This window comes from Anopheles arabiensis, chromosome 2 (assembly GCF_016920715.1).
Source record: "Anopheles arabiensis isolate DONGOLA chromosome 2, AaraD3, whole genome shotgun sequence".
NCBI classification, from domain to species: Eukaryota; Metazoa; Arthropoda; class Insecta; order Diptera; family Culicidae; genus Anopheles; species Anopheles arabiensis.
Genome location: NC_053517.1, coordinates 29,527,183 through 29,548,685, shown reverse-complemented (window position 1 = coordinate 29,548,685; position 21,503 = coordinate 29,527,183). Strand labels below are relative to the sequence as shown.

Sequence of the window (21,503 nt, the reverse complement as noted above, 5' to 3'; positions counted from 1 at the left end):
GGATTTTACGATTAGCTTCAAAAGCAAGATTTCGCGTTGCAATGATCGCAAGTGATCATTCAAATTACAGGAATCAAAACAGGAATTACTATACCATAATAAACACCGTGTATTAGAGAAAGAATTTCGTCGTTCGGTCAGGTAGCTCCGCGTTCGCGTTCGTCATCATGTAATGCGGCAAAATCAACAACTCAGGGCACAGTAAAGTTCTGTCGTAGAATTCGTATTAGCCCCAGGTTTATTACAAATAGTTGCGTCGTAAATTGGACTGCTTGTTTGCTGCATAAAGAAATAATAATATACCGCTATGTTTTCTTTCTTCTATTTAAATATTTATATCCATTTCGTCCGATCACGTGTTTGCTTGTTTGTCTGTATGTGTGTGTGTGTTTCGGTGTAATTGGTTTCTCGCATTTTTACCGTCACGTCCACGTGCCTACCCTCTCCGTTGAGTTTTGTTGTCCACCGCAACCCAAAAGCTTAAAGGCGCACGCGTTCTAGCAGAAGTTATGTAAATTTTGAATTATCGTTACATCCGTGTAAAAACTATCCATCGCTTCCCATTCGATCAGCCCTGTTTTTTGTCATAATCTCACCAACTCTCACCCAACCTCTACCCTATTATTTCCATCATAAAGAGTGTTTTCATTCTTTACGCAAGAAACTGGAAAAAATATATTACCTTTTCATCATCATAATCCAATTCCGTACTTATCGTCGATTGAGTTGATTTTTAAAATGTCACAAGAACTGTCGGAAGGATAATGCGAAGGACAAGCTTGCTGATCGTTGTTGCGGCGTCTTCCGTTCAGACAACAAGGGAGGGAGGGAGGGAGGGCTAAGATTTTATGACCAGTGGTACGGTATTGGATGATATATTTTTTTTTGCAATAAACTTAAACTGTTTAAAAGTTGGTCATCGGTTCAGTTTGGTACAGTCGTCGAGCTGTACGTACGCGACTCTTCAGCAAGCCCGCCATGGGATCAAATATAGAAAGGGGACTAAGCCGCCCCCTTATACGCAGAGCTGTAGAAAGGTGGTGGCCCGCCAAAATCCTGTTTTTTTTTAAATAGAACGATCGCTACCAATGCAAGGCAATTTGAACTGTTCAGTACACATTGAACGGCAAAACCCATACATAACGACGGCGATGTAATGCAAAAAACAATATTTTAGAACCGAAATAGAATCGAATTGGAGTGCGTGTGTAAAAATATAACCTTTTCGGTAAGCTTCCCAAGTATGGAGAGACACACGAAAAACGCTTAATCTTTGCTAAAGAATCCTTAAATATCTCTCTCTCTCTCTCTCTCTCTCTCTCTCTCTCTCTCTCTCTCTCTCTCTCTCTCTTATCCCGTTTGACTCCCCTAATTCTTTGATTTAATCCTATGTATATTCATTTCAATCGCGATCGTGTTTTAGGGACAGTTGTCGTCGGTTTGTTGTTTTGTTTTTCTTGTTTTTGTGTGTATGTGTGTCTTAATCTTTAATTTCGGCTTTTGTTAAAAACTGAAATTAGCATGTGGTATGTGGTGCTGTTCTTTAAAAAGGGAGCAAAATTTCTAGTGTTTGTAGCCAAGGACCAAACGTGTTGGGGAGGACTTGACTTCTCGAAAGCGTATCGCGGAAAAATGGAATAAAGTTGTAAGAAGGGATTGATGTTTACTTATCTGTTTTCTGCTCCGACGCGTGTTTCGTTTTGTGGTAAATTGTGGAAGCGTTTTGCTCTTCGCATCGCAGCATTTCTTTGTTAAGGTGTGGGTGTGGGGGTGTGTTTGTGTATCGTGCATGCAGCTATTGCAGCGACTGACCCCTCTTCTTACCCCGTTGGAGTAGCTTTTGGAGTTAAGTTTTATCTTCCATCGTCGTCGTCTTCGGGTGCTGCTCGACCACCACCTCCTCATCGTCATGATGCTCCTCCATCTTTTCGTGCTGCTGCTGGTGCTGCTGCTCGGGATGATGCTGATGATGGGCATGATGATGGTGCAGCTGTGCATGATGATGATGATGGCTATTCGGTTCCGTAGTATGATGATGATGGTGATGAGGATGGTTGGGATGATGTGGCTCTAGCACGGCCGGTTCATCGTGGTCGTGGTGCGGATCGGTGGCCATTGCTTGGACGCTTCCCTCGCTGTCATCAACACCGGTGCCGGCACACACCACCACACCACCGGCCTGCCCTGAAAGACCATCGGCAACATCGTTAAAGTGTTCGTCCTCCGGCAGCAAACATTCCGCATCGTCCACCAGACAGTGATCGTCGGTATGGTGAATGTCTGTGGTCGGTTCCATATCAACGACCGTGCCGTCCGGCACTGCTATTGCGTTCGTGGGAATTGGTCGAATCGGTTTTATCTTTGCGTGCTCCGTTTCGACCAACTTTCGCAACTCATCCTGGGAAAACAAGGGAGCAAAGAATGTTAGGACAAGGCGTTACGGGTCGTTCACCGACGGTTGGCCTACTTACACCCCATCCGAGCTGGTCGGCTAAGAAGAAGCACCCATCGTCACAGTTACCCGTCCAGGCGACGTCACGCCGATTGCCGGGCAGATCGAAGCACAGCCCCTCGCCGAACACCATCGAGCGGAGGAAGCCGAAACTGTTGCACCCGACCTTATCCCGGTTGATCAGCAACCGGACGCAATCGTCGTTGACGTACTCGACCAGGGAGGCGAACGGTTGCACCGTTAGCGACGTGCCCATGATGATCAGCAGATCGCACTCGGCAAAGTCCTGGTGGGGCAGCATGTGAAACCGCTCCGGCAGACCCTCGCCAAAGAACACGATGTCCGGTTTGATCACGCCACCGCACGGGCAGGTCGGGACTTCGTCGGCGAAAATTTTCTCTTTATACAGTGAGGGAGCAAAGAAACGATGCGATGAGATTAAAAAAAGAGTTCGCAGTTTGATTATGTATTATTAGCTGGCGGTCCTTACCTTTTACAAACTCCAAGCTGTACGCGATCTTGCACTCCAGACAGTGGTTGGTGTAGAATGTGCCGTGCGCCTCCACTATCTTATCCTCCGGAATGCCAGCGATACGTTCCAGCGTGTCAATGTTCTGCGTGTAGTGGCGCACCAGCAAACCCTTCTGCTCGAGCAGCCGGACGAAGTAGTGCGACGGTGTCGGTTTGAACGTGCCCGGGTAGAGCTCCTTGGCGAGCGTGAAGAACGGTTTCGGGTTCTGGTGCAGATACTCCAGCTCAAAGATGGCCTGCGGGTACGGCAGGTTGTACTTCATCAAATTGTTGTACAGTCCCGTGTTGGGCGAGCGAAAGTCTGGAATGCCAGCGGCTGTAAAACGAAGCAAAGAAAACACAGTCAAATGGGATTGCATTTTGTGGCGTTGTTTGGAAGCTACAGGACGGACTCACAGGTTGATATACCGGCACCGACCATGGTGACGATCTTCTTGAAGCCTCCACTCTTCCAGTGCTTTAGCACACCGTCAATGTCGACCGTTTCCAGCACCCGCCGTCGGGCAGCGCCACCCGAACCGTTCTCATTCTCGAACCCGTCCCCCGTATGGAAACCGAGCTTGTCGGACAGATACTGCCGTATTCGCTCGATGCTGATCGACTCTGAATGGTACGGATCCTCCGCATCGTCCTCGCTTTCGTCGTAGTGCTGGAAGTCTGGCAACGCGCCGACGGCGGCAGCGGCGGCTACTTCGGGCCCCACGGCACCGTTCACGATCGAGGCTGGCGGCGATGGACCGAGCGGCGTGATGGTGGGATCCGACGCAGGCTCCGTCAGCGCAACGGATACACCTGCGATAGCGGACGCGGTCGATGCGGCCGCTGCTGCCGCGGCCAGTGTTGCCGTTGGATCGCCATCCGTCTCACCGCCCCCCGCGCCAATGCACTGCAGCATCGGTGCAAGGTGCGGAAGGGATGGAGCCGCAGCGATTGCTGGGTGCTCCTCCTGGGACATACCAACTGTGCGTCGTCGGCCCCCGACAGCGAATCGGCGCACACCCTCGGAGAGCGTTCGGACGGTGGTATGCAACTGCTCGAACGCGGACACGGCGGCGGGGAGCTTCCCGGTGGCGGATGCCAATGCACCTAGCACTGTTTTCGCAGCCAGCGACAAAGAAAGTGCACGACGGAGGGAATGCAAACACTTTTTCGATGGGCACCAGGCAAGCGAACCCAAACGCAAACGTCAACCAACCACAAGCGAATATTTTCGTCTTTCTTCGTCGTTCTTTTCTGTGGTGACAGGTTGCGGCAGTGTTGCCATCGGCGTAGCGTGGCGCTTATTGCGCGATAAGCGCGCTTCCAATGGTATCGTGGATGACAAAATGAACATGATGCGGCACAATTTCTAGACTTTTCAGGGGGAGGACTTTTGTCAGTTTTCTTAGAAATTGGTTAGGACATTTTTTTAAAGAATTTTATCGCTTTCGACGGAAATATTTAAAAAAATAGGGAAATTATGAAAAAAAACCCGCTTTTGTTTACATTTCCAGTCGGCTTCGCTTGTCGCTGCTGGCTGTCAAAGGAGCTTGATTCCCGTAAAAACATGTACATTTTCGATTTGAGCAACTTGGCTGGTGTTTGAAAAAGTTTCCATTTTACAGAGCGCAGTACAAATAAAGCGCAATTTATCGCAAGATTGCCAAGAAAAGTTTCAATTTTGGAAGATTCGTGTGCCTGTGGACTGTGTGCCTGTTCGCACAAGATTAGCAAGTGTCAAAGTGCCAACGTAATAAAGTGCGCCAAATCACCGGAATATTGTTGTTGCGGGACCAAAACAAAAGTGCTGAACATCATTTAAAAAGTAACCACAACATCACAGCACCAGCGTCTTCGAATATTTAACTAAAACCATGGCTCAGATGGAAAAGTCCCTACAGTCGGCTTCGACGGTGGAGGAGGAGGAAGACTATGGTCCACTGCTGATCGGAAAGCTGGAGGTATGTGTAAATGAGCGGCCCCCTGTTGTCCACGGTCCCGTGCGTATGTATGAACCATATGTTTCTTCCTCCGTAGGGTAATGGCATCACAAACGGGGACATTAAAAAGCTTGCCGAAGCCGGCTTTCACACGGTCGAAGCGGTAGCGTATGCGCCCAAAAAGCAGCTGCTCGCAATCAAAGGCATCTCGGAGGCGAAGGCGGATAAAATTCTCCAGGAAGCGACGAAACACGTCCCGATGGGCTTTACAACGGCCACCGAGTATCACCAGAAGCGGTCGGAAATCATTCAGCTCACTACCGGGTCGAAAGAGCTGGACAAACTGCTCGGCGGTGGTATCGAAACTGGCAGCATTACGGAAATATTCGGCGAGTTTCGTACCGGCAAGACGCAGCTGTGCCACACGCTCGCCGTAACCTGCCAGCTGCCGGTCAGTCAGAACGGTGGCGAGGGCAAATGTTTGTACATCGATACGGAGGGCACGTTTCGACCGGAGCGGCTGCTTGCTACGGCCGAGCGCTACAAGCTGGTCGGCGCGGACGTGCTGGACAATGTGGCGTACGCGAGAGCGTACAACACCGACCACCAGATGCATCTGCTGATGGTAGCGTCGGCTATGATGGCGGAATCGCGCTACGCGCTCATCATAGTGGACAGTGCGACCAGCCTGTACCGGACCGATTACAGTGGGCGGGGCGAGCTGGCGGCTCGGCAAACGCATTTGGCGAAGTTTCTGCGCATGCTGCTGCGGCTGGCGGACGAGTTCGGGGTGGCGGTGCTGATTACGAACCAGGTCGTGGCGCAGGTGGACGGTGCGGCCATGTTTAATCCGGATCCGAAGAAACCGATCGGTGGAAACATCATAGCGCACGCGTCTACCACCCGCCTGTACATGCGGAAGGGTCGGGGCGAATCGAGAATCTGTAAAATCTACGACTCACCGTGCCTGGCGGAGGGCGAAGCCACGTTCGCGATCAATCCGGACGGAATAGGGGATGTGAAGGAGTGAGCGGCTGTACTGATCGTCTTTGCCGGTGTGGAGCTAAAGGGCGATTCGGGGGAGCGCAGCAAAAGGAGTGGGATATTTTTAGATAGGAAAGCACATCCAATTACTTGTTACACCTCGATAAATGTAATACATAACGACACTATTTTTTACCAATGGCTCTTGTTTTGATTTTGGGCTCGGTTAGCTAGTTGGAAAGAAAACTCCCTATTGTGATATCTTGTCTTGGTTCTTGATGAAGAAAAATACCCATTTTTAACCTGTTCATCTTTATTCCTAAATAGTAATGTTTACACATAGAAGGGCTATCAAAAAAATAGTTTCATTTAAACGCGGTCGTTGCAGTGTGAAGAGGTAATTTCAATCGTTCTTTAATCCGCCACAAAGTGGCTTGGGTAAAGAAATATTTCATCAAATCAAACATTTCGTGCATACATTGCCGCGTAGAAATTAGAAGAAGGGAAAACATATAACGTGAAACATCTATAAAGCGAAAAATATAATTTTCTACCACCATCTTATGAATCTACATACACATCTACACATAATTAGCTTAACCACACGAGCTGCAGCTTGCAGTGGTGTGTGTAGTGCATAATAATTGTTGCATACAGTTTTGTGCATAACATAACATATACCAAACCCAAAAAAAGACAAAAACGGTGCCAAATTACTGTCTAGAAAATAGTTAAATTGGTAAAATTTTGAATTCCCCTTTTTTGGGGTTAAATTTGATACCGTATTGGATTGATTGGAGACTTATGCTCTTTACGTCGGAACACTACACACACGCTACATACACACACACACACTTGTGGAGCTGATTAGTTACTGATTACTACACCGATATAAAGTTGTACTCTTTGTTCACTGTCCTTTTTCCACATTTCTGTTTTCGCTACGCTAACAGTGTGTCGGTCTGTCGGCTGAAAGTTTTAACTGCATGTCATTTGTATTTGCCATTGTTTGTTTTGTCGATTAGTTTAGACGATATTATAAAACTGCACAGTTTATCTGTTACGTAGTCTTCTTACTTGCTAGTTGTGGCTTTGTTTCAAGTTTACAAGTGCTCGATTTGTATTGTACTGTTGCTGGTATTTACTTGTTTGTGTGTGTGTTTAAAGACTTGCAAAGTTGCATGATAATCGGAAATGGAACCAAATGTTGATATAAAATATGTGAAAGTATCTTTAAGTGAACTAATTTGTTCAATGTAATACTTTTACGTACAAACAAAAAAAAGACACACACACAAAATTGTTATAGTTTTTGTTGAAGAATATCTAACCGATCTGTTAGCAGTTGTTGCACCTTGTATTGGTATCTATTTTTTCTCATTTCATTTGATAAGCTCTTTTCTTAACTCTGTTTTTCTTCTTCTTCTTCTATGAAACCTTGCTAAACTTAATTCAGTTTGCTATTTTTTACCTTTTTTTGAAGGTAGATTTGTTTCGTTTTCCAGTTTGTTTGATTTTATCTGTTTTTTTTCTCTTTTGTTTTCAAGAGTTTTTCAACACATTCCATGCTAAAATATTACTATATTACTGAAAATTGTGCAAACTTTTTAATTTCTGAAACCTACGATCGCCACATGTCTCTGTGGAGAATGAATGCATTTTCGAGATTGTACCACTCTCTTGCACTGCTCTGCTCTGCTCGGTGCTTGTTCTCTACGACTACCGGTTATATGGAAATAATAGTAAAAAAAAGAGAAAAAATTACCCGTTCGAAAAGATTGAAATGGCTTATCAGGCTAATGGTAATCGGAATAAAAACTCAGAATGCAAAACAAGAAACCCCACGAAAGAAATGCCAAAGTGTGAAGAGTGAACAACGAAATACGTAAAACAAGGGGGCTTAAAATGACTCCATCAATCAAATCAGCATGCCCTGCTGCAGCAACGCTCCCTCCTCCTCGGTGGCAGCAATCGTGCGAAAGGCTGCGTTGCGACCGTTGTTCGATCCCGTGCCGACATCTGACAAACCTCCAGCAGCGCCACCGCCTACTAGCTCGTTTTCTAGTTCGGCGAGCAGATTAGCGCCGGCACAATCGCCCCCGAGCAGGTCGGCGGCCGACAGCAGCTGTGCGGTCGGTGTGCTGGACAGAGACTTCGGGATGAGTCCTGCTGCCCCGACGGCCGTACCACTCCCGTACCCGGAGGGAATCTTCTTCGGATCGAGCTGACCCTGCTGGATGGCGCGCCATATCTCCAGGTCGGTCGGTGTCAGTAGGCTGGGCGAAACGAGCATGGAAAATTGGCTGTTGGGGGCTGTTGCTGAAGCGCCACTACCACCGAACAGCTTTCCGGGTGTACCACCGATCGGTCCTTGGGCCGGGGTACAGCCACGCTCAGCACCGGAAGCCGTGCCGTGCTGCTGCTCCGTCTGAATTGTGAGTGGACGTGCGAGTGCATCGTTCAGTGGTGCTTGTCCACCGATCAGTGGATTGGTCGAGCTGAACAGCACGCCATTATCGTCCTCATCGCCAACTGGAGGGGAAATAAGGGAGTGGTTATAGTGTGAGTAACTGCGATTTACGCACTATGCTTTTTTTAATGAAGATACTTACGATTGAACAGCATGTCAGGACGGGCGGTGTTGCCATCGGACGAAAGCTCTACGATGCCCGTGTTCTCGATCAGTATTTCCGGTGGTGTCAGGGGAATGGTTTTCTGGGAAATGAAACCAAACAAGCCAAAGGTAAGTTTGTGCAACTGGACGAGAACGCGCGAGTCAAGATGATCCAATTGTAGGGGGTTTTTTTCTACTTCCTTTTCAAATTTGAGCATTTTTTGTAAAATCATTAAAGTACGCAGCACAGCACATTTAATGTTGATCCTAGCAAGGGTAGTTCTGTTTGTCGATAGTGAAGTTTTAAATATCTTCTGATTTTTACGCAATATTACATTCGAAACGTTTCTGTGAGATTTTCCCATATTATTTTGCCTAAGCCATGGAGATTTGCTTTGAAAAATTGCAGCTAATGACAACTTTTAAATTATTGCATGATTATAGGCGACAATATAAGAAATTTTTGCTTGCGTGTTATTGAAACTGTATGGAAACTATTCCGATCTAGGTCGAGCCCATGCGCCAACCGTATGGTAATACGCCATGCCGCAAAATAGTTTAAATTACTGGATTGGAACGGAGGTCTTCTGGTAATCCTATTATGTGAATAACGCTCAGTCACTCGGGCACACCATCCAATCACCAGACGGCTAACCATATCTGTGGCTTAAGTAGGGCAGGACTACTACTGTAGTCGTAGCAAATACGAAGAAGTTATTGGAACTAAGAAAATGTTCTATTTTGTTTGATTTGTAGCTTCCATAACATAAAAATGCAGCAGCTACACATACGAAATTATCCTTTTAGTTAATCATGTAAAGTTTACATTCATAATCAAAACAAAGAATGTCATCTTTGACTGCTCTGTAAAATTGTATGTATGTATGTTTATGAACTGATTTTTGAAGATGATCTGACATCTAATTCTTACCCCAGTATAGTATTGAAAAGGAAGTAAATGTTTAATATTAAGCAAGTTGAATTTTGTCTATTTCCAATGTAAAATTACAAAAAAACGGCAATGTTTTGAACGAAAAAAATATGCAAAACATTTTTAATTGGCTTCAATTCTCAACGTTTATATCAGACGTCTGGTAAATGCAGACGAATGATTTCCAATCATTCAAATCAATTATATTTAATGCAGGAAAATACATCCCAAGTAGCACGCACAATGGCAAAATTACAATCTTGTCCAAAACAAATTACAGTCCCCGAAATACACTAAAATATGTCGAGTTTCAGCGTAAGTCGAATTTTATTATGTCTAGCAAAAATATCACTTTTTTAGACTTTACGAATAATTTTGCCTAATGTGATATGTTTAGCCAATAAATTGATTATTTGATGTATAATTCTTACTGTAATTTACATTTTTTAACCTTCTTGAAAGAATTATAGAATTCGACCAGATCGAAATTTATTTCGCATTTCAAATCAGTACAATTTGCTAAAAAAAACTGTCAAGTTTAGAAAACCGTGCATCTCCGAAACCGCGTATAAGAGCTACGGTGAATCTCGAGAACTACCTGTACGTACATACATCGATTTTATGATACTCTTTTTTTTTAATAATATTCGCCAACAAGCGTTGCGATATTTTCCTCAACTAAAAGAAAAACTATCTTCAAAACGTAAAAAAAGGTATTCATGCTACAAGAATCCTATCTATCTGAGTTTTTCCCAAGGCTCCACATTGGCAGACAATAAAAAGCGGTTCACATCCGGAACCCATACCCCACACATTGCCCGCCCAACAGAGGGCCCAACAAAGGTAAAAAGAGGCAGGCGCAATAAAGCAGCCTAACTGCCTGCACGTGGCAAAGTTCAACATCCTTTCAAGGTGGCATGAAACGGTAGGTTTTTTTTGTTCCGTAGTCCACCCGACGGCCGATGGAAGCATTACCGATAACATCGCCGTCGTATCTTACATAACGCACATGCACATAGGTCAGTGGAACAAAACGAGAGCACGGACTGTGCTGACTTTCACTGTTCACGCTCAACTGTTTACACGTGTTCTTCCCTATGTGAAAGGGAAAAGGCGCCGAAGCGAGTGGACGGGAAAACTGAGAGAACAAATGTTTGAGAGATGGAAAATCGAACGCTCATTTTCTCTCGCAAATTTCGCTCCATTCCGCTGCAGCACTTCATGGCTTACTTTTGCCAGTGTGTTTGTTTGTTGTTCCATCATACCGGAGAGGGACGAACAAAAAAAAAAAAAAAGAAAAGGATGCACGATCCGTCAGCGTGACGTCAGCGTACGACGTCATCAGTTGCCTTTTCTTCATCCTTCTCGCATGCCCCTCCATGCCACTGGCAAATATTGATCACGAGGAGGAAAAAAACAATCACAAAACATTGAAACGTCAACAGTTGAAACGCTCCATTGCGTATGTTTGCTTAGCTTAGAAATGGTGTAACACTGCAGGACACTTTGTCCTGCAGTGGCTGATGGTGATGATGGTGAGCACAAAGGCATCACCAAACGGAGATGGATTAATGTGGTAGGCATGATGGATTGTGTTGCCGTTGACCCCATTCACGTCGGAGGCTCGTTTTAGCGTGTCTGGTTACATGACCTACATTTTTCTCCACGCTTCCTCCCCCGTTCTCTCGTTCTCTTTCTTTCTCACTCAGTGAAATGTCTATCAAAGGACGCATCGCTTTAGGGTCAACGATTTGCCTAATGCATCTCAATTGACGGATTAGGACACAGTATTAGTGGTTGTGTGCTGCTGCTGCTGCTGCTGCTACAGGAGGTTGAAAATTTATACAACAAAATTAAAAAAAAAATAGTACAAAAAACATGCTCAAATTTGATCGGAAGAGAAAGAACAACACCAGATATTGGACACCATTTTGGATCACTTTGCTTCGGTTCGTTTATTTAACGGATTTTCTTTCATTCAGTCCCGTCGCTTCCACAGCCCCACAGAGCGCCGCCAGTACAGAGCGTAGTCCTACACACATTGTTTACATGTATCCTTTTTGCTCGCTCTCTATCCCTAAACACCCCGTTCCCTGACTCCTCCCCTCCCTTCGTACTGACACATGCACATTTCAGCTGAGCTTATCTAGCGTTTTCTGTCCGGATTTTTTGTTTGTTCTCGCAAAACCTCTAACAGGATAAGTTCTCGATTGAGTAGCGTAAGTGGATGTATGTATTATGCTTCAAAATAGCGGATATTATTAATTCGTACGTTATACTACACTGCACTCACACCGAACCCCCGTTTCGTTTGTGATGAATCCCTCCTCTGTGGTAGTGGTTGGGTGGTAGTGGTACCCTTTTTTTGTATGCTATTCGATTGCTTTTTTTGTGTCGGTTTTTCATTGTGTCGCTCCTGTGTTGCATTTTCTTCGTTTGTTTTCTGTCCACATTGTATTACTTTTTTCCTTTTAGATTTTCTTAATGTTAAATCCGTTTATTGCATAGTTTATTTGTTGTTTTGTGTTTTTTTTACTCTCGTCGGTTGGTTGCTTACGTTTACATTGCCATGTTTTTAGTGTTCGTTTATTTTGTTTCTCTTCTCTGTCTTTTTTTTGCTTCGTTCGCTTAGGGTAAAATTTTCACCAAATGCATTTAATTTTGCATTTCTTACACGACTAATGTATGATTAGTTTTTTCTTCTCTTAAGTCTTTTGGGGGAGGGGAGAATAATTTGCATGAGCTGCTGCTCGATACGGGTGTGTCACATGTAGCCATGTATGTATATATTATATATTATCATTTCGCGCCAACCTGTTGACTTAGCTTTGCGAGTAAGAAAGTGGCTTACGTCGCTCAGTTCCGATCGATGATGAGTACGTGTGTGTGTGTGTGTGTGTTTGTGGATGTGTGTGCGTAGATGTGTGTATGATGTAAGTGAATGTGTTTACCTTTATTTTACTTCGTAAATGTAGTAACTTTTGTCATGCTACAACTCTTTTAATTTGATTTTAGCGTACCAATTGTGGTGACATTTAAATTGCTGATGGATCGATATTGCGCCCATAGCACGTGGACCGTTGCAGGCTCTTACAACAACTGTGTCCTCTACAATGCTAGAGTATTTTAGGTATCTTACACAACACTGGCATCAGAAAAGTTACATACCATATACATTCATGCTGGGAGTTACGTTCAATACGGGGTTAGGCTACGGTTAAGAATAAACTGTTCAACTATGTATTTTATAATACCTTAAAGAGTTACATACGATTGTTCGAACCTTAGCTGTATTGCTGTTTTAGGCAAACAAATAAGCAACAATAACCCAAAACTAATACCAAGAGAATAGTGGGACGTAAACAGCGTAGTATAAGAATCAGAACGAACACGAATGACCTACAAATGATGCACATTCTCTCCTGTTGTTGAATGTGCGAAGTAAAACGGTGAAAATCCTAACCAGAGGGACGGAAAGCTTGATTTATTCACGCCTAGCGAACCATTCGTTGCACCATTAATTGCATTCCGGGGCCTTACAAAACGGTCACTTCGCTCCTACTCTCTGTTCTGTTCTTCCCGTTCGCACACTGTTTTCGGTGGTTGTTTCTATACGGTTTTATTGTTTCGCTAAGCGATTGGTTTTAACGATATTTACCCCTCCCCCTAGAAGCCATTATCTCAACGGCCGAAAGATGTGCCACCGCGTGGAACGAGAGTGGTAAAATGAGTGTGTATTTTGCTGGTTGTCAAAACGTGATCAAAATGATTCACTTGAACCCCTCGGGCGGTCAAAAATGACTACGCACTGCAATAGGCCCCCGATACGCCCATTGTTGCCGCTTGTCTCTTGCCTCAAAACCGCACTGTACCGGGATGTTCCAAAGAAAATAAAAAAAAGAGAATTCCTAGAACCTCTCGCGGCCGCTCGCACTCTGCCACCAACAAACGCGTTCAAATGTTCCGCAAAAAATCCAGACTTTAACAATACATTTCGTTCCTGTACCACATATACATACATACAATATATACAACAATAAAACAACCGTTTTGCGATTCTATACAAACGCCTTCACTTTGCCTTGACTTGCCTAATCAGTTCTGTTTTGATTTTGGGTTTCTTTTTGCTGTTTGCACCAAAGTGTAAAATTTACGTCTTTTTCTTTGCATTTGTTTTTTTTCTGTTTTAAATATACTGTGTTTTGTGAAGTGAAGGATAAAACAATCACTTAACGTGAAGTTGATGTAGAGGTATTCATTTATTTTGTGTTAAATTCAGTTTTTTTTTAAATATTACTCTTGATAATAACTGTCTGCGTGTTTCTGTAAAAAACAAATGTTCAAACGGACAGTAAACAACACGTTGCTTTCTAAAATTGCCAAACTATCTTCATCAACTAATTGTACTAGTGTTGTTTTTGTATTGTTTAAAATGGCATTCTTACCCAACAACTGAATTGATTTGTACTGAGGAGTGAGGTATTATTGCTTGACAGCTTTTAATTATCAATTTAGATAAGAGATGCGGGTATATGGGCTACCGGTGTGTTATGAAGGTAGGAGAGAAGTTGGGAAAACAATAACTAGGAAAGTTGTGTGTGCGTTATTGTTTTACTTTTCCTTCACGCTTTTTTAATGCTATAATTTGACTAATGTTGGCATGCATTGCCATGTGCCGTACATGCTTCTGCACCCGCCGTTCTTGGTTGTTTTTGCCACCGTCTTCCATTCCGCTCCCCTTTTTTCCGTGGTGTTATATATAGTCGGATTTTATGTTTCCGAAACTCCCCCATCCCCCTTCTGCTCCCTCTACCCTTCCGTTTCCCATCCTCATCTTTCCCTTCGTTAGCCACTTTAGATGTAAACAACACTTAAACAAACAACACTGCAGCATTTTGGTGTGCTTTCTTTTCTGTATCCCTTGTATATGTATGTGTATATATCGGTGTCTCGTTCCCGCATAAGCATGTTTCGTTTCCATTTTGCCACTGTTTGCACTTAACAATACCACCATTTTGCTACATCTATATGTATATATCTGCTCTCTTCCTGCGCATATCATATGCTATCCTAACCATAATTGCCAACAATCAACACCACAACTATTCACTTTTGCTTGCTCTCAACGATTTACCTTTTCCCATTTCCCTACCGTCTCTCTCTCTCCCAACCGTTTTGTACCGCTGCGATTGGTTTCGTGTTCAAAAGGGGGAACTGAGTGATCGCAAACTACCGCAATTGCATCCACACACACATCAGTCGGAATAGAACGATCATTGCAAAAAAAAGGTCCGTGTCACGTCGTGTCCACCCCTAGTTGGGGAGATTTTTACACCTTTTTCATATTCTCATCTCGCTCTTGCAGTAGTGTGTGCATGCATGCATTTAATGTGTATATATGTAATAGTTTTGTTTGCACAAAGTTTGAACTTTTCCATTTGCATCGCCTTGTTGCGTGAGGTTCATTTTCTTCCTTTTGCGCCTTTTTTTTTGTCAGAGGAGGCCGGTCCACGAACTCTACGGAGTGTGATGCCTTAATAGTTATGATCGCCAATTACACGATTGTAGGATAATATTCCGCTTAAATATATCACTGATAATAGTGTACTGCTGCCATAAATCGTCACGACCGCACGTCACTCGCTCTAAACGCTTAGGAGGTGACATCATGCATTCATTACCATTATTACAACGTACGCCTCTAGTTGAGTGATCCTAGCCAATGGGGTTACTAATGATGGTTTTGAAGGAAGTGCAAGTGTACGCCCTACACAAAGATGGACATGTTGTTGGTTTGTTGTTGTTATTGTTGTTGTTTAGTCTACATGATTCTACGAAACAAGCTCCAATATAATGTTTAATGCGTGTATTTTTTTTAAACTGCTAGTTTTTTTTATTTGTTGATTTATTCATATTTGTTTTTGCTTATTGTTTCGGAGAGGCCGGTTTCAATCAGTACATGTATATTTTTCATTCTTAATTTTTTTCCAATGAGTTGTGTATTGTTATGTTTCTTTATGTGTCCAAGGGTGTTGATTTTGTGGTATTTCTTACTCTTCTTCTCTTTCTCGCTCTTTTTACCATTTATAGTTAGTTTTGATTAATTTCGATTACGGTGTAAGTGTTCCGTGTTACATCTTCTATAGTATAATTAAGTCATTTCCTTTTCAGAATTAGTTTTTAAAGCTTATTGTAACGTTCGTTTGTTTGTTTATTTGTGTTTGTTCCAGTTGTTCGGGAGATTGCTCTGGTTTGTTATTGTTTTCGCTAACGGTTTTGGCAGTGCATGAAATATTCTCCTACCGGCTCCTTCTCTCTTCCTCAGACATTCTCAGCAAGCCATTCTTCACACCCATCACATCTTGTAAACGAGCAACCAGAAAAACAAAACAAAAAAAAAGAAAACGAACGAAAACGGTGAAGGACCATCACACCAACTACGCCATTCCGCGCCCACCAGTTGGTATAGAGTGCGGGCAAGCTGACAAAACAAGATTTAGCGACGCAGTTTAGCGAACCATTACGAAGCGTGCCGAAATGGTATGCACCGTGGCGAGATGCAACTGCTGCCGCACACACACACACACACACACACACAAACAACAACCTCCCCGTAAAGGTCGCCTCAGTTACGGATGCATGATGCATGCTGCACTTTGCACCACTGCAGCAGGACGCGAAGTACGCTCTGCTAATTATATAACACGGGGAAGAGGCGTAACGGGGTTTGCACGCTAAAAATACGCCATTCCCAACACTCAGGGGTTCACTACGAAGCCACCATTCACTGGTGCAGTGGTGGTAGTTGCTCGTGCAGTTCGCTTCTTGCAGGGCTGACACAACAGACACACCCCTCAGTTGGGAAGTAGAAGAGAGAACGCAAAAAGCGAATGAAAACATAGCAGCGAATGCAGTGCATGGGTTGTGCTGATATTGAAATGCGAGTCTTACGATATGAATGGAATATTCACTAATTTTAGTGAGCACAGCCTCAGCACCACCGCGTTGGCATACGGCAATTGTGTGATCCGTCATGGCATGCTGTGCGCTGTGCGCAGTGCCAGTGGGCCAACACTATGCGCTTGATAAATTGCGTGCCACTTTGTAAACAAAAACAGCGAGCAATTGAAGCAAGTGTTTTTAACTGGCTCCTAGCCGGTCAGCCGATGGAGACGCCTGGTAGATGATCTTCACTTTTCCCCTCCCTTCAACTGGTTTCTTATCCATGCCAACAGACCTGTCCCGTCCACGTGCATTTATTGCACACGGTTAAATGCTTCACTACTATGCGTTGTATGCGAGTTACAGGATTCGATTGCCAAAACGTGTCTGTGTATGTGAAGGGTTTTTTTCCAGTATGTGTATGCATCAGAGGTATATCGGTTTGTTCCTTACTTTTGTTCATTGCTGTGTGTGTCGTTTTCGTTTTTCGAGGTAATAGGTTTCAAATGTTTGTGTTTATATTGTTACTTTTTGTTTTGTGTTTTCTTAATATTGTATAAACTGCCTCTAACGGGTTGTACAGCTCAATAACTATAACTTTGCTGGACTATCATCGACTCCCGCCGCCCCGCAGACGACGGGCGGGAAGAAGATGAAGTTTCTTTTTATTGGTTTTTATTGTACAAAGATGTTTAATCATACCCATACTAAATAGTTTAATGCGATTTCCGTAACGAGGATTACTGCTAGTTAGTTTGATTCACTGTATTTATTTTTTTACATTTTTAACCCATTGTTTTATTATTATTCGTGTATATCTAACGGTTCTTCTATATGGGTGTTGCATGATTTTTGATGCTGCTTTTGCACATGTACGTCTACTATTAGTGGTTCATTTTACACACTCCTAGTAAAGTGTTGGTAAAGCTTAACCAACCACGATAGGTCGATAAGTTGAACGAGATATAGGTTAGCAGCATCAGCAGCAGCTGTTCGTTACTGGTCTGGTGGCTGTATCTTATTGCAGCGATCTAGAACGACGCCAGAATTGGGCATGTATGACGAACACATGAAGCGTTTATCGGCTCTATTATCGGGTAGAGTTGTCCTCACTAACCAATGGATGAAAGTGTTGGCGTTGAAGAACAGTTTGTATCGCTTTTCGGAAAAAAAACGATTCGCGTTTCAATTTTACATAGAGCATCATGCAAGAGCGAATTTGCATCACAGCAAAGAAAATGAGAAGAACATTTGATAAACAAACAAGTTAAACTTGGACTTTTTTACTTTCACAAAGTTGTGTGTACAATCGGCCTTCAGAAGGCAGAAAAGGGAGGGGGGGGGGAGTTGAAGAAGGTTGTCTTTTGCAAGAAGAATGCAAGCAATTTCTCACCTATCAGCTTTCGCCAAAGGTACTAAAATAAAGAGTATCAAGTTTGTTTTTGTTTTGTTTTCGCTTACATTAAATATACTGTATACGCGCACCACCCCCAAAAAATCACACCCTTCAATTAAAGCTTCCACCATGTTCCTTTGTACACAACAAACGCAAGCAAAACGACGAGCAGAAACGATTTCGCGTATTGCAACGAATACCGTTCTCCCGTATGCTAACCGTTGTTCTGGGGGTTTTTCTTCTTCTTCTGTGTTACACTTTTTAGTTGTTACAACTTTTGTAATTTGTTTTGTACCTTTGGAGCTCACGAGTAATTTTTGTAACAAACGGCTGAAATGTGTTCCCCTTATTTTCCATCTGATGCCTGATGTAGGGTGCTGTTTTCTTTGCCAACCTCTTGTTTGAGGATTTGTTTGTACATTTATCAAAGTTTCAAGCAAGACATTGAAAACAAACAAAACCACGTACGTGTATAAATTCATTCTTTTGCCCCTTCGCTCGTTGCCTCCTCTCTGTCGGTCGCGATAAAGATCAGACTGTTGCGAGTCTATGTAATTCAGTAACTAACCGGCTTAAAACACCTCGGTCGGTACGGTTCGTATAAATAATAATTCAAACAAATACAAACAAAACAACGGAAACGAAACTAGTAAACTTACTTACACTAGTGACAAAAAAAGCATACATTTTGAAAGAACAACCAGAAAACAATACAAAGTAAAACAAGTGTTTATTTAACAACTAACAAAAACAAAACACTTTGCGCGTTTGCATATGCTGCATATGCAAGGTTTGCTGTTGCTTTCCTACCATTTGGTGCAACGCACATCTCCCCCCACGTGCGCAGCTGGGACTGTGCGCTGGAAAGATACAAGCGAAACCCCAAAGCACAAGCAAAAGACACTTCGTACACAAACGGAAAGTGAAGCAGCATGGTGGTAACGCTTGTCCGATGATGCCCGAAACGCATCTCACTATGCATCGCTGAAAAGGGGAAAGCCGCGCATAAGTGCACGCTGCTGCCATTGCCTCGAGCGGATTTTCCTCTTCTACCCTCTTTTTGTTTTATTTCCGCTCTCTCTCTCTCTCTTCGTTTCTTTCGCATGCGCATATGCACACAATTCCCTGGATGCATTTGCGTTTCACTTAACCGAAAAAAATAATGACGAGTTTTTCACGACAAAACCGCCTTGTCATTCCTGCCCAACAATACGTCCGCCCTTAATCCGGTCGCTAGATTCAGTTCAGTTATCTTTAAACTATAAATTATATCAACTATCACAGTAATTGGGTTCTTTTCCATTCCACTTCCGCTACTCGACACCCTAAGCATGTAATCTGGAGTTTTAGTCGTCCTCCTAATTCCTCTCGTTTACGCATTTACACCGCTTCCATTGTCCTGTGTCTACAAGCTATGCCGACTACTACCCTATACACTTCCGAGGGGTTCAACTTTTGCACGCAACGAAATGGCGCCAAACGCCACAGTTCCCCGCTGGAACCATATCCGACGCTTGCTAGACATTTTCGCCTGCCTCCTGTCTACTGTCCTTCCCGCAAGTGCCCTGCTGCACCACTCTGCTCTTTACTATGCTTTGGCCGCTTTGCTGGGACGGGGAAAGCAACTGTAGCCCGCACTTACATCGCACCCACTGACGAGCAGATTCATCAGGACCGAGTTGCCCGACTGTTCCTGCAGCAGCCCCGCGTTGCCGCCCGCGTGCCCATTCGGCCAGCGGCCACCGGCCCCACCGTCCTGCGCGGACCGCGACTTGGACTTGAGCTTCTGCGGTACCGGCGACGGTGCCATTAGCTGCTGCAGTAGCTGCGGTGCCGACGGTGCTGGACCGGCGCCGCTGGACGATTTGAGACGCTTGCAATTGTTGCCGGCGGCCGTGTCGTCGGCAGATTCGCTAACACCGGCAAGGGTGCGCTTATTGTTACCGTTGACACCGGCCGGGGATGGCTTTTTGACGGCGGTCGTGACGAACGATGCGATAATGTTTGTCTGCGGCACGATCGCTTGCTGCTGCTGCTGTTGCTGTGTACCGGGTTTTGTATTGATACTGATACTGCCGCCGTTTAGCTGTAGCAGATCGTCGAACTTCCAAGTATCGCCTAAAAAAGAGGTGAGTGATAATTTAGTTAAAGAGATTCCTTTTTTCTTTTAAATAAATAAATACAATTCATTTAAAGTAATTGCTAGCCTCCGGATGGCACTTTTGCGCGCGACATTCTGTACTGTTTGTAATTGCTTCCTCGATCCACCCGCTCGTCGTGGGGTAATAATTTTCAATGCATTTAATTCTGTTCATGTTTTCTGACGTCAGCCATTTTACATTAGTGAAGGAACCAAAAAAAAAAAAAAAACCATGTCACTTAAGCACATATAAATTTCTATCTTTGCCGCGCATTGCACTGCATGTGATCAACCGTAACGGATGCATCGCCACGCGTTCGCGGGGGGAAACGCCTTTTAAAAATAACAGTGTTGATGAACTTTTTATTGCCATTCCCGATTGTTTTTTTCCTCCTTACTTCAGTCTTTCGGCTTCACTTCGACCGGTATGAATGCTACACGTTGGCGTTAGGAACAAGCGAAAACACCCCCAAAAAGAAGGCAAGCGTGAACGCGCCGAGGGATTCCAATCAGCTTTTCCTTGCTGCCTGACGTGTGGATCGTGGTAAGCGGAATCGCTGCAGAAACGTCCCCCCACCGGGAGGGTGGGTACAAGACAGGCACGTAGTATCAGCGTCTCTTTCCCTGTTTTTGTTGGCATTTTTTGCGATCGATTTCAGCTTCGAGCAAGCGGTCTTGGTAGAGACCTGTCGCCATTCGCTCGCAAAGCCTTATCTGCTCGCACAACCGTACCGACACACACACACACCCATACAGCCGATCCGTTCTGGGTGCCGCTGGTGGTGCTTCTCGTGCTAGTTGGTGTGTTAGAAGAGAAGGGAGCATTATGGTGATATAAAAAGAATTTCACGTTTTATTTTCGTACCGCCTTTCAAGCGGCTTTGATGGCTACCCCGGCTCACCCCGATTACGATCTTCCGGCCCGTACGGAGGAGGCTTGAGAGAGTGTCACGCCACCGACACACACGCTACATTCTACCATACCACCACCATCATCACCACCACCACCAAAACCTTTTGTCTTCGGTGTGTTCGGTGTTTTCACTTTCGCTTTTCAAGCAGCTCTTCAGCACAGCAGGTTCTGGGAGGAAGCTGCAGCTGCGGTGCCGTACCTCCGGGAAAGGACGGGAAAGAACAGAATCTCACGTTGCAACTCGTGCATTTCGGAAATATCTCTCGGGATAGCGCAGGCAGATGAGATGTACCTGTGTTACGTCCTGTCGTCGTCGTCGTCATTGTCATCGTCTGGTGTGTTGTTGCATACGTCTAGGGTTTTGTTTTGTTGTGTAATACACTATACCTGTCCATTTCCTATCATAGCTGGCTCTATCAACGTGCTATCCAAGTTTTTTTTTGTGTTGTTGACTTTGAGGGGATACAGATTTACATAAGTGTATTCCATACTTGTCCGGTCACAGACATCTACACTTCACGACGTCTAAAGAATGAATCCACCGCACACATAAAAGATCATGCAAGAGAAAGAGTGTTCCTTCCAATCCACCGAACCACACATTACCCGCTCACAAAAGAAAGAAATTAAGCTGAAGCGGTTAAACCGCGTCCACCAAAACAAACATCGGTACGGCAGATA

At 44.3% G+C, this 21,503-nt stretch overlaps 3 protein-coding genes across 3 annotated transcripts in view; 1 reads left to right on the top strand and 2 right to left on the bottom strand.

Moving 5' to 3' along the window:
* Window positions 1–202: 202 nt before the first annotated feature.
* On the bottom strand, window positions 203–4,204 carry LOC120894673 (NAD-dependent protein deacetylase Sirt2-like). The gene is made up of 4 exons (XM_040297412.1): window positions 3,380–4,204; window positions 2,943–3,299; window positions 2,472–2,851; window positions 203–2,398 (listed from the first exon to the last, which is right to left on the bottom strand). The coding sequence occupies exons 1-4, from the start codon at window positions 3,936–3,938 to the stop codon at window positions 1,847–1,849; spliced, it is 1,848 nt and encodes a 615-aa protein (XP_040153346.1). The 5' UTR covers window positions 3,939–4,204; the 3' UTR covers window positions 203–1,846.
* A 269-nt stretch (window positions 4,205–4,473) lies between these two features.
* LOC120894373 (DNA repair protein RAD51 homolog A) lies at window positions 4,474–6,085 on the top strand. The gene is made up of 2 exons (XM_040296906.1): window positions 4,474–4,923; window positions 5,000–6,085. Exons 1-2 carry the CDS (start codon window positions 4,837–4,839, stop codon window positions 5,930–5,932), a joined length of 1,020 nt encoding a protein of 339 aa, XP_040152840.1. The 5' UTR covers window positions 4,474–4,836; the 3' UTR covers window positions 5,933–6,085.
* Window positions 6,086–6,181: 96 nt separating this feature from the next.
* The window catches only part of LOC120894372 (protein similar), a 113,677-nt gene continuing 98,355 nt past the window's right edge, over window positions 6,182–21,503 (bottom strand). The window contains exons 10-12 of the mRNA XM_040296903.1: window positions 19,412–19,887; window positions 8,499–8,601; window positions 6,182–8,418 (exon numbers count right to left, since the gene is read on the bottom strand). Of these exons, the coding sequence (XP_040152837.1) occupies window positions 7,805–8,418; window positions 8,499–8,601; window positions 19,412–19,887 (1,193 nt within the window). The 3' untranslated portion in view covers window positions 6,182–7,804. The remainder of the gene's footprint in view (window positions 8,419–8,498; window positions 8,602–19,411; window positions 19,888–21,503) is intronic.